We start from the raw sequence: 16053 nt of genomic DNA on the forward strand, positions 1-16053 counted from the left end.
GGTTTTTTGCGTCCTTACAAGTTGTAACGAGTGGAAAAAAATGTGGCCCCTTTAAGAGTTGCGCGCTCCCTGTAAAACGGTATGCACTCTGTATGATAATGTATACACGCGCGACTCGAATCCCCCATGTATGCGGGTAATCTCTGTTTGGAAATCATTTTGTTTTAATCTTGTTTGTTTTGTTTTGGTTACGCTGTGGACGGTGGAACATGGGACAGACAATTGCCCGAGTTCGATTGGAGAAATAAAACGAGTCGTTGTTAAATGTCAATCGCCTCCTTGAGTTTTGTCTGGCCTAATAACTTTGTGAGCTATCCATATTTTTTCCCCCTCCTGACACAACGCGTTACAAAGTGATACACCCCAAGCTTCCATCCTTAACACACAGCCATGTATATTGGCTCTTCCAGTCTCTCCACTGCTGGCTGTTCCAGTTTAACGCGAGAGAGGACTCGAAGCAAGAGGGGTTAGGATCCCAGAGATTACTTTTCTTCAGCTTCATGCGTTTTCACAGTGGGCATGGCTTGAGGTTTACCAGTGCTTGCAGCAGGTGAATCAGTCGTGCGATATATCACTACACAATTTCTTAATAATACCAAAATTAATTGAACTACCTTGTTTTCTTTTTGCCCTGGCTATGATGCTATTACTGCATAATGGAAGGACTTTGCGCACGATAAATGGCCTCCAACGTTTATTTTTTTCTACGAACCTATAACATACTAACATGGAATTTGCAGCGCAGCGCCCCCACACCTTGATGCTGTGACGTCTTTAATCTTTATTGAAGTTAATTAGGTTTTAATCGCCGTCATGCATGAATGAATAATATTTTTGCCATCATAATCACGTTACAAAACTGAAATTGCACTTAAAAATATTCACATTGTCAGTATTTTTTAAGACCCCCCAAAATTTCAGATTTCTCGTTTTCAGGGGAGCCCATGTCTTATTAAGGGGAGCCGAGCTCCCCCTAGCTCCCCCGTAGTTCGCACTATGATCCACTCATCGGGCAGAGAGCTGTGTGCATTCTTCTTCCCTTTGCCACATCATATCTCTGTGAGATGGGGTTTTCAGCTGTTGCTTCACTGAAAACGAAGTACAGATCTCAGCTGAAAATTGAGCATGACTTGAGTGGCAGTATCAAGCCTGCAACCCCGCTTTGAGAAATTGTGCAATGCAAAACAGGCCCATTGCAGCCACTAATGCAGGGATAACCTGCCGAATGGATTTCTTTTCTTTTTCTTTTTTTTACAGATGGCAAAGTGGCACTTTTATATCTTATCTATTTTTGAAATTAGTAAAAAATTTGACACAGCTGCACTTTTATTTTCTCTATTTTTTTTTAATTTCATGCAAGTTATGATGACACAGCTGCACTTTTATTTTCTTTATTTTTGAACATTCTGTTGTTTTTTTTTTTTAATATATAATAGTTTGTATTTTAGATACATCTTGTTACTCTGATAATACTTGTTAGTTCAATAAATTGGAACATGTTAAGCTTGTTGCGCATTTCATTAGCATTGTGTTGGGGCGATGGGGGTAGGTGGGGCTTTAAAATTCCCCCTTGTCTAAAGTGGGGAATGACCAACCACTGGTCTAGTTTATGCCCGTTTCCAAGAACCGAACTTCCCACGGGTCTGGCTGCAGACCGTGGGTTAGTGGATTTCCACTCTCGAATTTCTACGGGAAGTGTTGCCCGGACCAACATGCCCGGACCAACATGGCGGCCATGTCTCTAGTGAAGGTGACGAATTTCCGCTCTTGAGTGGAGCCAGTGCCACCATAGATATACATAATAAAGGCTAGATGTCTTACGGCGGAGTCTCTAACGTCATCACAGGCAAGCTCTCTGACGGACTCTACAGTAACTGATGTAAGGTGAGTGATCTGCTCGAACACAAATACTCTTATTTCGCTGAAATCTTGACGGATTTTCACTTGGTTTGGTTTATTACAAATGTTATTAACGTTGCTGTATAGTGCGCGTGCAACTGTAGCACGCATACTCTGAACAGCTAGTAACGCTCAAAGAGGAGAGGAAGCTGAGAAATCGAGTGATTATACCGTTGTTTAACTTGTTAAAAGTTTATTTAAAGACGCTAAAAGGGAAAATAAGAAATAATGATACTTATGTCAGCTGCATCTCAAACGAACAATTTGGGGTGAATCAACTATTGGTGAGTTGTTGATCTCGTTACTGTATTTGCTGATTTGTACAGTAGTAACGTTATGCCATAACAAAGCAAATTATATTTTTCATTTTTTTCCCCTCTGTTTTTACATTACACACAAACAGAACTTTACTACGTTTATGGGATGAAATGAACAGTATAATACACCTCAAAGGGAATTTAAAATGAGTTATAATATCAACTTCTACATATTGTTTAATGCTTTATTGTTCTGTGTTGGGATTGTATTTGCTATTATTATTGTTGTTGTTACAGTAAAGTGTTGTTTTTAGGGATGCACCAGTTGACCGGCCATAAATCGGAACCGGCCGGTTTTTGCTTAAAATACGTGATCAGTTTTTGTTCTTTGCCCAGCCGATTTTTCTGGAAGAGAAATCTGAATCACCCACCGAATCAGCAATCGTGAACAGGAGCACATTTTGGTAAGTATTCTGATTAATTATCTCCCTTGACTTTATGCCTCTGCATCCCCCCGATTGCCTCTTAGAAAGTAAAAGATTTTCTGCAAGCTTCTCCTCCTGTCCATACGGTAATTTCTGTTCTGTGCAACAGAGAGTCGCAGGTTATGATGCAATCGTTAGCCTATTAAAAAAAAAAAAAAAAAAACTGCTTCAACGGGACCATAACGTAAGATAAAAGGTTTGAAAAGCCAGAAGTAAACGTCAGGGTTTTCACGATGCGTCATCAATCCGGAAGTCGGCCATTTTGGAGGCACAGAGCGTAAACAATGCCACTGTACGGACTCGCAAATTTGACTGATTATTGCTGCTAAAAAATGGTCACGTTTTGATCTGTACTAATCGGTCGCATCGGTTCAAAACATTTCGAGTTCTGTCAAAAGTTAAAGAGAAGAGAGCAAAAAAAAAAAGTGATTAAAGAAGGCGTGTGTGGTTGAGAGAGGTACAGTTACATCAAATGTGTAAATGAAGCGTCGACTATGGCTTAAATGTTGACGTAGTTAACTATGGCTACATTCACACTGTTAGTCCAAATACGATCCGATTGGAATCTGATCTAAGATAATGATGTCCACACTGTATATCTGTTCAGATCTGTTTTGTGTGTCCATGCAGCTCTTTGGCAATACAGGAATGACGTTGCGTTGATGGAGGTGTTTACATTTGCGATAGATATGTTGTTTTATTAAAATTTTACAACTTGGAAATGCGTAGCCGACGCGCTGGACTACTGCGTCTTAAGCTGCAGAACTGTAGGAGGCTGGTATGTAACGTTACAGCTTTTTTCCGCTCTGGTTTATAAAATACTAATTGTCTGCTCGTCCGGTAAAGACTTATTTCAGCAGCGACTTTAAGCATGTTCCCTATAACATAATTATTTTATAATACTTTGTATTCAACAGTTGCTCAGGTCCACATTTTAAGCCTGCTGGAGCACATTAAGCAGCAGCAGGACCGGCTGGTGGCCAAGGTCAGTCACCTGAGCAGCAGGTTGCTCAAGAGCCAGCGTGTCCTGAATGCATTCAGCTGCCCATTGAGTCACTGGAAAAATTAATTTACACATGTGCATGTGGTTGATGAGCTGATGCTGTAACTGTACCTCTCTAAACCGCAAACGCCTTCTTTAATCACTTTTTTTGCTCTCTTCTCTTTAACTTTTGACAGAACTCGAAATGTTTTTAACCGATGCGACCGATACTTTAAAAATTGACTTAAAATGAATTTAAGACCGTTTAAAAGTAGAAAATGATTTTACATAAAATACAGTGCAACTGCCTCAAGTGGAGGAGTTCAGGTATCTTGGGGTCTTGTTCACGAGTGAGGGAAGGATGTTACGAGAGATTGACAGACGGATCGGTGCAGCTTCTGCAGTAATGCAGTCGCTGTACCGGTCTGTCGTGGTGAAGAAGGAGCTGAGCTGTAAGGAAAAGCTCTCGATTTACCGGTCAATCTAAGTTCCTACTCTCACTTATGGTCATGAGCTGTGGGTCATGACCGAAAGGACAAGATCCCGGATACAGGCGGCCAAAATGAGTTTTCTCCGTCGGGTGGCTGGGCGCTCCCTTAGAGATAGGATGAGAAGCTCGGTCACTCGGGAGGAGCTCAGAGTAGAGTCATTGCTCCTCCACATCGAGAGGTGGATCGGGCATCTATTTCGGATGCCTCCTGGACGCCTTCCCAAGGAGGTGTTCCAGGTACGTCCCACCGGGAGGACATGCTGGAGGGACTATGTCTCCCAGCTGGCCTGGGAACACCTCTGGGTTCCCCCGGAAGAGCTGGAGGAAGTGGCTAGGGAGAGGGAAGTCTGGGCGTCTCTGCTTAGACTGTTGCCCCCGCGACCCGGCCCCGGATAAGCGGAAGATGATGGATGGATGGATGGATGGACAGTGCAATACATAAAAATATAGTGTAATCCGTTCGCATAGTGCTCATTCAATAAATGCACAGCTAAACAATGAGCAATAGTTACATTTGATATAGATGTTATTATTCTTCGTTAAAAAAGCTTAAAAGTTTTAGTTCATGTTAGCTCATTAAATAACACAGTTGCAACTTTAAATTTTAACAATATGTTATTAAATATTGGAATACCTAAGATTAATGAATGTTCAGAATAATTTTTTCATTGGCAGTGTATGTTAACTAATGAAGCCATAATGTAAAGTGTGAATGAACAATAAAAAATCAATACACTTTCAAAGAATATCTAGGGCATTTGTAGTCCAGATAAAAAAAAAAGAATGTTTGAAGATAAATGGCCTATTAATCTAAATATTTCAGTAGTTGGCACTGTAATAAACACCATAGGGAAAACATAAATCTGAATGGTTATTTAAGAATATTTTTGTTTACAGGGTAAGGGCTGCATTTAGTGCCATCTGCTGTCAGAGAGTGAATGGGCTTTCATTAGCGCGTCTCTCACGTGTTTTCATCAGAGCGCATGCGCTCTTTCAAGCAGCATACAGCGATGTTGAGCATTTTAAGCAGCTGATGGGAATAATATTCTTAAAATACATTCCAAATTCTGAATAATTTGTAATGTATATTTATATTTATTCACGGTATTGTGCCCACGATAACAATATCGTGCATATTAATCACCGCAATATATCGCATTACCGAATACCGGCACAAGTCTAGTACAGACCAAAACTCGACCATTTTTTAGCAGCAATAATCAGTCAAATTTGCGATGTCCGTTCAGTGGCATTGTTTACGTTCTGTGCATCCAAAATGGCCGGCTTCCGGATTGATGACGCGTCCGTGAAAACCCTCTATAGGATGATTCATTTTATTTCACCTTAAAATTATATTGACTTAATTTGATTTAAAAATCACCTGCTGGAGCACACATAAAAAAAAAGTGTTTAATTCATCCAATTAAAAAAAATTTGGCTAATGATTCACATCTATATTTTTTTTTTTAACTTGAGCCAATAGTTATTTATTTTTCATTGGCTCAAGTAAAAAAATATAGATTTGAATCATTACCCTATTTTTTTTTTTTTTTAATTGGACGAATGAAACCCTTTGCATCTTTGTTTTATTTGCACCAACATTTATTTGATTTTAAAATTTTGGAATCATTTATTTATATAGCGTACTTATATTTAGTTTCACTGGTAAAGACCTTTTTAAAACTAAAACAACCTTTAAAAACTAAAACAAATACCAAATGCTGATTAAGAAATCTCTTATTGAATGTGTGTTGATTGTGTTTGGACTACAGAACTATGCATGGCCTTTAATTTCGCATGGTTACAGTTAATGTTTTCATTTAAGTCCAGTTCTATGTAGTTTCAACCCAATTCAAATAGAAAAGCTAAACGCTGATGTCTGTACCATCTATGTTTGTATTGAATGTAGGCAACTTACTGTGCAGTTACTGCCGTTAAGTTCAGATGGTTACGGTTGTGGTTTTCAATAGCCAAAAGCCAGTTTGGCCTATCAAATACCAAATAAACATATTGTTTATGCATACTTTACTTTTTCTTGTTTGTCTCAACTCAAGGATTTTTATATTCAACTTTTGGTCTCTTATACGCTTATGTTCCTCCTCACTCCTTCCGAATCTAGAACTGGTCCAGTGGATATTTATATTGGAGGACACAAGTGCTATATACTGTGTTTGTGTGTGTGTGTGTGTGTGTGCGCGCAATCCATTATCAATGCCTTAGACATTTTTGCACTGATGCTGTGTGCTGCACAAATGACCTCTCATGTTGTTAACAATGTTAGCACAAGGTTGTGTTAAATAAAATGAACAATGTCTACTTCAGGGCAAACTGCAAGTACACAATTTTTTTTTTCATGAAACAAATACAATGGACAAGTGTACCTTTTAGAATAATAATAATAAAAAAAAAATCCTATATAAACAGTCAACCAACTGGAGCCCATTAAAATCCTATAGGAATGATCCTAAAGGAGATTTATGTCTTGTTCTATAAGACTATTCCTATTGGAATCCTATAGGAATGGTTCTAAAATATGATAGAAATTCCAATTAGAATGCTGTAGAGTTTTCTTATTGGAATCCTTAAGGATTTTTTTACAAGGGAATTCTGGATGCCTGAACATGTTGAATTGCAGCTTTCCTTTCCAAGAAACGACTTAATCATGCAGAATAGTTGTGTATCATGGCTAACGCTACATGCGCATGTTATCAAGGCTGAGACCAAAATCGAGCTGTACAGTAATATCGGTTTTACTGAAACAACTAAACTTTTATCTATTACAATAGTTGTGGATGTGTTTGTAGTTATTAGCTGGCTAAAACACTAAGTGACACAAAGTGTCAGCAAATGCTTGTATTGTTTTCAGTTTGTCGGTCCATATGTTCTTAATTTTTGTAAAATGTGTTACCTGGAAGAGTCACAAACCATTTTGAGTATTTAGTAAAATGCCTGTGTTTGACTATCTGTTTGCAGAATTCATCACCACTGATACAGTCTGAATTATATGATAATGTCATCCAACTTAATGTATGTGGTAATATCATTCTGGGGTGGCTAGTTCTAATTAGTCTTTTTTTTTTTTTAAGCCTAAAACATTTTAAAGCATGTATTGAATATCTGTATACTATACTCCTATATCGTGTGTGTGTGTGTGTGTTTTTAAGGTGGCTGGAATAACAACCCTAATGCCGGCCAGTTGAAGTACATCTTTAGGAAGCTAATGGCCCGGTGTGGGGTTGTTAAACCATGCAGAGTCAATGTGATGACACAGGATGATCCAGAGACCTTCCCAAGTGTCATTGACACCTCTACAATTCTGTCAGCTGTGGATATATCCTCTTCAGCAGGAGGAGATCATCTTCCATCCCCGTTTGCTGACATTCCTGCCCTATTACATGACCACAGCTACCTCCCCGTCCACTTCGATGGTCTTGTGGACAACGCTCTGGTGTACATTTCAGTTAAAGGCTGACTGAAAGTCAATTTTTCAATAGTGCCAATAGTCAAATTCTGGGGGAAAACGATCTCAAGAGCGTTCAAAAAGAAAAATGTTCCCTTAAATTTCACCTGCTTATTAATTATTGTTATTATTATAAGTTATGATATTATTATACTAACTCTAATTTCAGGATTTGTTGTGCGACGGGCTCTGAAGAAGCTGTGACGCTGCATCTGTCATCAAGGACCAGAGCTACCACCTGCTGATTTTAAAACGCAATGGAGGTCTGGTGATTCCCTCAGAAGGCACAGTGAGGGTCAGCAGAGTGGGTCATTCGTCAGGCATCAGCCAGTACCAGACAATCACAGCCCATCAAACTGCTAGAGGTCATGTACATTGTACGGAGGAGCATAGGGCCAGAGGATGTGTTTGTGGAATCGCAGTATGGCATAGACGGCCACCACCATACTCTGTTAACATTAGCTGTGTCCCTGCACCACATCGCTAAATTGACTAACCTTACCTCACAGAGCAACAACATGCTACTGAACAAAACAGTCTTTTTCAAGGGGCATAAGCCCTTTTTGTTTATGTCCTCCACAGTTGTTTAGTTCTCTCTACAGGGTGGGGATTTCAACAAACCGCATTTCTTTATGTATATTTGTAAAGGGGAATCTTTGCAAATAAATGTCACTTTTAAAAGAAGTTTAAAACTAGAGACTTTTTGTGTAATTATTCCATATTTTGTGTAGTCATTCTATATCAGAACCCCTACATACATAGTGTTCCCTTTCATTGGAGACCAGGATTCTGCTTCTACACCAAGAGGTTGTCACACAGTAAGCCTGTTATTGTCACTATGCATTTTGGGTAACCAAAAGTCCTACGGGGAGTTTCCACAGGGCATTTTACAAAATGCATGATCATACTTTGGCAAATAAATGGTCTAAAGTACTCATAATTCATTCTATATTAATTTTGCTTTGCACACAGCTTCACAAGACCGTGTTTGGGCTCAGTTGTGTTTCTAAAGTAAAACCTAGAGGGCTGAACTGTGGTCAGTTGAGATGCTTGTTATCAAGCAGAAAGAAAAAAACAATATAGCCTCTATAATTCTGTGCCACACAGACCACAGGGTGAGCACCCCCTGCTGGCCTCACTAGCACCTCTTCCAGCAGCAACCTAGTTTTCTCAGGAGGTCTCCTACTGACCAGGCTCAGAGAGAGAGAATTTATTCATTGCACCTATCAATGTTATTTTCATATTGAAGTCCATGGTTATAAGTATTCTTAAGTATGCAGTGTCATACATCTCGTTTATAACAAACCAAACGGTTTGAAAATCGGTTGAAAATTTTGCAAGTTAAGGTTATTTAAAAACTAAAGCATCATTAAAACAGTGTTACGAGTGAGCGAGCTGACTGTGACAAGATGGCCGCCAGGTGCGGACGTGGTCCTCCACTGACCAGCAGCGCGGACGAGACATCTAGCCTTTATTATGTATATCTATGGAAGCCCCAGTCGCCCCTATGTCTGCAGCCAGATGGGAAATGTGGAAAATACCATAGGGAAGGTTCCGAAGCCTTACAATTTATTGATTTAAAAGAACCAATCTTTTTAATTTTTTATATTCACAACATTTATTTTATTATTTAACCTTTTGAGACATGGCCTCCAGGTAACGTTATTTGGTCCGATAGAAATCAAAATAAAAAAGTTCGTAGCCTCGGCTAAATGCTAATAGATACAGACCACCCGATAAACAAGAGTTCAAAACGGTTTGAAGTGGACAGTAGAGGGAGGAAAAACACCTCTAGTTTTAAGTTTTGTGACATGATGTTTGAAGACTGGACTGGACTGCTACAGAAGTAACTGACTAGACCTTGTGTATATTTGAACTATGTAAATGTTTTCTATACAGACAGATACCGTAACTATAGTCTACACCCACATAATTACGGATAAAGATACGATCTTCGGTTTCAAAACACTTTCCGTCCACACCAGCTCTATTTCAAGCATTTTCCAGCTGTAGTTTCCATAACGAACTTTTTGGACTTAGCCTAAACATATGTTATGTCGTTTCTGACAATCTGCATCCAATTGAGAAAATCCTAGACGATCTTGTGTGCACATACACACTCAGACATTACATGTGATTTTTATAGACAACAAATTTAAAAAGATATCACATTTAAAACGTTCTCTATCCACTTGACATCTGATGACAGCATTTCTAGGTGCAAACAACTGCCATATTGTCCATTAGGCCTAGCACAGATAATAATTCCCATTTTTGTTTATAGTGATACCTTAACCAAACAAATCACATATATACATATATATATATATATATATATATATATATATATATATATATATATATATATAGTGCTGTGTGTGTGTGTGTGTGTGTGTGTGTGAATTCTTTCTGTTTACAGGGGCTACATTGTTTTACTTCATCTGGCAATAGTGACAAAAGAAGGTTAGCACTAAGGATATGTCTTTTAAAAAGAAACCTTTTGTTAATAAGTTTTGTTTTTGTTTTGTTGTGTTTTTGTTTTTTTGCATAAAAACACGTCTCTTCTCTCTGTTTTCAGTGTCTCTACTGGACACCGTCGTGGGTGTCATAGGAGGTTCTGTGGTTTTACCGTGTTTCTCTAAAGAACCTCAGCTTACACCTGAAGACATTACAGTCAACTGGAAACACCATAACAGACTGAAAGTATATGACATTGTTAAGGGTAAAGGCTCTGTGGAAGGACAGGATCCACAGTACAAGAACAGAGTTGAAGGTGACTCTGAGCAGCATCTGAGAGGAAACTTCTCGTTCAAACTCAAGAATCTTCTGTACAGTGATGCAGGACAGTACCAGTGCTACATCATAGATGAATCAGTAATGAAGAAAGTGGAGCTACATATCAAAGGTATTTTTTTTCTTATTTTTATTTAAAGGTCCCCTTCTTCATGATTCCATGTTTTAAACTTTAGTTAGGGTGTAATGTTCTTAGAGTATAAACAATATCTGTAAAATTCTAAAGCTCAAAGTTCAATGCCAAGCGAGATATTTTATTTAACAGAATTCGCCTACAAAAACGACCCGTTTGGACTACAGCCCTCTAGTTCCTGTAGTAATGACGTAATTAAAACAGTTTTTTGACTAACCTCCGCCCACATTAATTCACAAAAAGGGGGGCGTGGTCTTGTTGTGCTCCGACGGAGAAGAAGGACGAGCTGTGTTTGTGTTTGTCGCCATGTCGTTGAAACGCTGTTATTTTCATCTCGGAGTCCAATTATCTTTGTTTGGCCTTCCTAGGGACACTGTACCTGGAGATTAATGGTTACAATTGATGTTTAACTCCTTTCCCGAAAATTATAATCTACATGTAAAACTATGTGCTGTTCATTTTGCTGAAGACAGCTTGCGGAGGACAACTTCCTCAATCTCAATCAGTTTAATGCCGGATTCGCAAAAAGATTATTCTTGAAAGAAGGAGCAGTTCTCTTTGTCTGGAGAAGGCGTTGTTTATGGACCACAACCGTTAAGTGTATTTTATTATTTAAGTTGGTGCGTTTAACAGTTTCTGTAACTTACTACACAAAGGGCAACACTGTTTAGCTTTGTGAACTAGATGTTAGGGCTGTGCAAAAAAACGAATGCGATTTTCATGCGCATCTCGTCAGTAAAAACACTCCTGTGATTATAAATACATCTTCAGCACGTGCGTTCTAGCCCAATCACGTTACCAGGAGGGCAGCGCGCGCTCAGCTGCTGTCGAATCACAACACAGGAACCGCTGGCCCAATCAGAAGTCGTTACGTATTTCTGAAGGAGGGACTTTATAGAACAAGGAAGTCATCAGCCCGTTTTTATGATAGTGAAAACAGCGGTATACAGATAGGTGAATTGTGTGAAAAATACTGTGTTTTTTACACGCAAAACATGAACACGTTATATTGTACACTGTAAACACAATCAAAGCTTCAAAAAAAAAGCGCTATTATGCCTCTTGATTTAGTTTGTGGGGTGTACTAGAATAGGTTATCATGCTTGATTAGCCCAAAAACGTGTTATTTTTCACATATTTTAAAGTATTTCAGTTGATTATTGTATATTATTCTATAGGTGCTTCGTTCCTGTTTCAATGAAACCACTCTTTCCGAAAGGCGTGCTGTTATTGGTTATCTGGCCCAGTGTGTGAGTAAGGGTCTAACTGCAGAACCGCAAAACCGTTTGTCATATCAGTGAGATCTCAACAGTCTGGTGCAGGAAGTGTGTGGAGCAAGTGCTGCTTTACTAGGCATTCCGCTACTTCTGTGTTTTGGACCATTTCAAAGTTTAAAACCACGTTTTTTGCTCTTAAATGGCAAAAGCATCACCCGCTAGCTGTATCTGATCCAAATACAATTAATTAAAAATACATAATTACAATAATTAAAGAAAATAAACAAGATTAAATCAGTCCAAAGAAAATAAATTGAATACTAGTTTTTCAGGCAAAATCTGAGGTGCCCTTTGGCCGGACACTCGTAAAGAAAAACTTCCATATCTTCCTGGATTTGGAATAAAAACATGAAAGGCTCTTTGGGCAGTTAATGTCTGTCATCAAGTTGAGGAATGGCCTTTTTCCTGGTCTTTCTTTTTTAATTTCATACACTGCTCTTCCACAAATCCTCTGAAGGCATGGTGGTTTTTTCCATTTTCATAAACTTTTGACTGAGCAGTCTACTTATGCCATGATCGACTTCTTACAGTGTTTTTCATCATTATAGTTTACATGAGCTCTGCCCACTTCCGATCTGATACTGCGACTCCACTCATTTCCTGCATTAGACTGTTAGGCTGGCACTGTTGTCTTAACACTGTTGTCCGAACTGCTTCGAGTGTGTTCCTGGAATGTCACGCCTCTTACCATAACCACAGATTTCATCTGTTCAGCTGTAAAAATAAATGATGGGATTGATTTTGCCATTACCAGTTTGAGCTCAGTTTATACCTTGAGAATATTTGCAAACAAGAGGAGTATGCAGAGCAAGCACAAATTTTACAGGACGTTTTTAAGCTTATAATATGGTCTCCAGTGCAGTTTAAACAGGCCTTGTTTATCATATTGAGTGATATTATGACTTCACAATTTCCAGAGGAAGCATGCTGCAGTCCTAACGAGCCATTTCTTGTAGTTCTTGAGAAGTGTTTTCTGTTTACAATTAGGTCTCCTTCAGAGTTGACTTTGAGCTTTGCAGGTCTTTTTATGCTCAAGCAGCAATATTACACAGTAACTAAAGTTGAAAAAGAGAAAAAAAAAGTCATATGGTCTTCACAGGTTTCTTCAGTTAGAAATGAAGTGGGAACTGCCAATTAAGATTGTTTGTTTGGTTGCATGATGTTTTGTTACTTTAACAATCGCTGTGTTGTTCTTTGTAATTCACTTTATGCCCAATAAAACCAATGGAATAGCATTGTTGCTGAAAGTAAACTCTAGTCCAGTGGTTTTAAACCCTTGTCCTGGGGACCCACTGCTCTCCACATTTTGTACAGGTGCATCTCAATAAATTAGAATGTTGGGGAAAAGTTCATTTTATTCAGTAAATCAACTCAGATTGTGAAACTTGTGTATTAAATAAGTTCAATGCAAACAGACTGAAGTAATTTAAGTCTTTGGTTCTTTTAATTGTGAAGATTTTGGCTCACATTTGACAAAAACCCACCAAATCACTCAACAAATTAGAATATGGTGACATGCCAATCAGCTAATCAACTCAAAACACCTGCAAAGGTTTCCTGATTCTTCAAAATTATATCTCAGTTTGGTTCAGTAGGCTACACAATCATGGGGAAGACTGCTGATCTGACAGTTGTCCAGAAGACAAACATTGACACCGTTCACAAGGAGGGTAAGCTACAAACATTCATTGCCAAAGAAGCTGGCTGTTCACAGAGTGCTGTATCCAAGCATGTTAACAGAAAGTTGCGTGGAAGGAAAAAGTTTGGAAGAAAAATATGCACAACCAACCACACGCAGCCTTATGATGATTGTCAAGCATAATGGATTCAAGAATTGGAGTGAACTTCACAAGAAATGGACAGAGGCTGGGGTCAAGGCATCAAGAGCCATCACACACAGACGTGTCAAGGAATTTGGCTACAGTATTCCTCTTTTTAAGCCACTCCTGAACCACAGACAATGTCAGAGGCATCTTACCTGGGCTAAGAAGAAGAATAACTGGGCTGTTGCCCAGTGGTCCAAAGTCCTCTTTTCAGATGAGTTTTGTATTTCATTTGGAAACCAATGTCCTAGAGTCTGGAGGAAGGGTGGAGAAGCTAAGTGGAAGTTTAATGTCCATGCTGTTAGTGTGCTTGGCTGGCCAGCAAACTCACCTGTCCTGAACCCCAGAGATAATCTATGGGGTATTGTCAAGAGGAAAATGAGAAACTAGACCAAACAATGCAGTTGAGCTGATGGCCACTGTCAAAGAAACCTTGACCTCCATACCACATCAACATTGCCACAAACTGATCAACTCCATGCCACGCTGAACTGAGGCATTCATTAAAGCAAAAAGAGCCCTTACCAAGTATTGAGTACATGTACAGTAAATTAACATACTTTCCAGAAGGCCAACAATTGACTAAAAAATTATTTTTTAAATAGGTCTTATGAAGTATTCTAATTTGTTGAGAATTGGTGGGTTTTTGTTAAATGTGAGCCAAAATCACAATTAAAAGAACCAAAGACTATTTCAGTCTGTGTGCATTGAATTTATTTAATACACAAGTTTCACAACTTGAGTTGAATTACTGAAATTAACTTTTCCACTACATTCTAATTTATTGAGATGCACCTGTATGTCTCATTTATCTGACACAACTGAGTTAATGGATCTCTTTCCTAATAAGCTGATGATTTTAGGGTGTACTCTCACTAGGCACAGTTGCCTTGAACCGAGCCTGAGCACGATTAATGATGACCGTAGCACTCACAAAATAGTATCTTGTCCATGCTCTGGTACAGTTAGCAATCACACTACATGTCTACTGTGCCTGAGCCCAACTGTACCATACTCTGGCCCACCTCTTCCAACCGGCCTCGAGCGTGGCACGGAGCAATCACAGTAGTCAAACGAACCGAGCTTTGGGAGTTAAACATGTTCGGGCATGGTTAAGATTTAGTGTGAGTACACCCTTAAATCAGGTGTGGAGAGATACAAAATGTGCAGAGGACCAGGATTCAAAACCACTGCTCAAGTCTATATACGCTATTTAGTCAACAGTCAGTCATGAAGCAAACTTTTTGCATGAAAAACGTTTTCATTTATCACAACTTTTCTCTGTTTTCAGAGCATCTACAGCAACGATGTGTGGCTTCTGTTGGCGGTTCTGTGGTTTTACCTTGTTCTTCTAAAAAATCTCAGTTTACAACAGAAGACATTACAGTGGGCTGGAAACACAACGACACCCTGAAAGTGTATGACATTATTAAGGGCAAAGTCTCTCTGGAAAATCAGGATTCAGCATATTACAACAGAACTGAAATGATCCATGAGAATTATCAGAATGGAAACTTCTCCCTCAAACTCAGCAACGTTCAGCTCAGCGATACAGGAATCTACACATGCCACATCACAAATGAATTTATAATTCAAAGTGTGAAACTAGGTTTGTGAGAAAAAAGCTAATATAATAATATAAGTTTGTTGGGATGATTTTAATGAAGTCAGAATGGAATTGTTTAACAATTTATTTTTATTTACTTTATTTTTTGTCTTTGTTTCCAACAGAATTTAGCCGAACAGAATTTAGCCAAGGAGCACAAGCAAGACCAGAGAAGATTTTATTAGTGCCTTTACTTTCTGTTGTGATTCTGCTCTGTATGTGAGTTTTGAGAGGAGAAATAATTTGTCTACAGTATTGAAACAGTCAATGAATATTATTCATCTCAATGTATTATCAGCTCAGCACATACATGCTTAAACTAAAAGTGATGCCATATAACCTTTGAGTGAACGGTTAATTTTTACAGTTGGCTAAAGCATTTCAGTGTTCTGTGAAAAATCACACAGTGATGCAAGTCTGTATATGAAAATGCAATACAAAACACTAAAAGGAAAAAACAAAAACCTTTATAAATGGAATGTCAATGAATGTTACAGGACAGAACTTGTATCGTATGAATTGACAGATAATAGTTTTACTGAATGTGCAACATTTACTCAACTATAACCTTAGTGTTAGCTGACAGGGACGTGTTCATTTCATATTTACATCTAATTTGCTTTTAGTTGATGTAGGTTGGCTATTTTTTTACAAATTTTGTTGTTGTTGTTTAAAAAAGTAAATGTATATAGCAAGTCTAAGCCCACGTCCATGTTTTCTATTAGCATTACATTCACTTGATCCACACAATAGGGATGACAAGCGAATAGATGCATAAAGAGGAAATTCCTGCCTGATGATCTTCTACAAATGATGCAGAAAAAGCTTTCCATTTAGTTTAGTAAAAT

At 38.5% G+C, this 16053-nt stretch overlaps 2 protein-coding genes and 1 long non-coding RNA gene across 9 annotated transcripts in view; 2 read left to right on the forward strand and 1 right to left on the reverse strand.

Annotated features, from left to right (window-relative positions):
* LOC127942625 (uncharacterized) overlaps positions 1–16053 on the reverse strand; it is an 82496-nt gene that overhangs the window by 63616 nt on the left and 2827 nt on the right. The window lies entirely within an intron of this gene.
* LOC127942627 (uncharacterized) lies at positions 1396–8265 on the forward strand. Its single transcript, XR_008149353.1, has 3 exons — positions 1396–1884; positions 2471–2620; positions 7278–8265. It is a non-coding gene; the product is annotated as an uncharacterized LOC127942627 (long non-coding RNA).
* On the forward strand, positions 8955–15906 carry LOC127942624 (CD276 antigen homolog). Of its 2 annotated transcripts, none has more exons than XM_052538477.1 (5): positions 8955–9229; positions 9993–10036; positions 10152–10478; positions 14891–15208; positions 15346–15906. In XM_052538477.1, the coding sequence occupies exons 1-5, from the start codon at positions 9219–9221 to the stop codon at positions 15426–15428; spliced, it is 783 nt and encodes a 260-aa protein (XP_052394437.1). In that variant the 5' UTR covers positions 8955–9218; the 3' UTR covers positions 15429–15906. The 2 variants fall into 2 exon arrangements, with proteins under 2 accessions (XP_052394437.1, XP_052394436.1); XM_052538476.1 differs by having other exon boundaries at positions 8994–9229; positions 15331–15906.

Source organism: Carassius gibelio, chromosome A22 (genome assembly GCF_023724105.1).
Source record: "Carassius gibelio isolate Cgi1373 ecotype wild population from Czech Republic chromosome A22, carGib1.2-hapl.c, whole genome shotgun sequence".
Classification (NCBI taxonomy): domain Eukaryota; kingdom Metazoa; phylum Chordata; class Actinopteri; order Cypriniformes; family Cyprinidae; genus Carassius; species Carassius gibelio.

Coding starts and splice junctions, on each gene's coding strand:
- LOC127942624 (XM_052538476.1), top strand. Junction 10,037..10,151: donor GGCAATAGTGACAAAAGAAG/GTTAGCACTAAG, acceptor CTCTGTTTTCAG/TGTCTCTACTGGACACCGTC. Junction 15,209..15,330: donor AATTCAAAGTGTGAAACTAG/GTTTGTGAGAAA, acceptor TGTTTCCAACAG/AATTTAGCCGAACAGAATTT.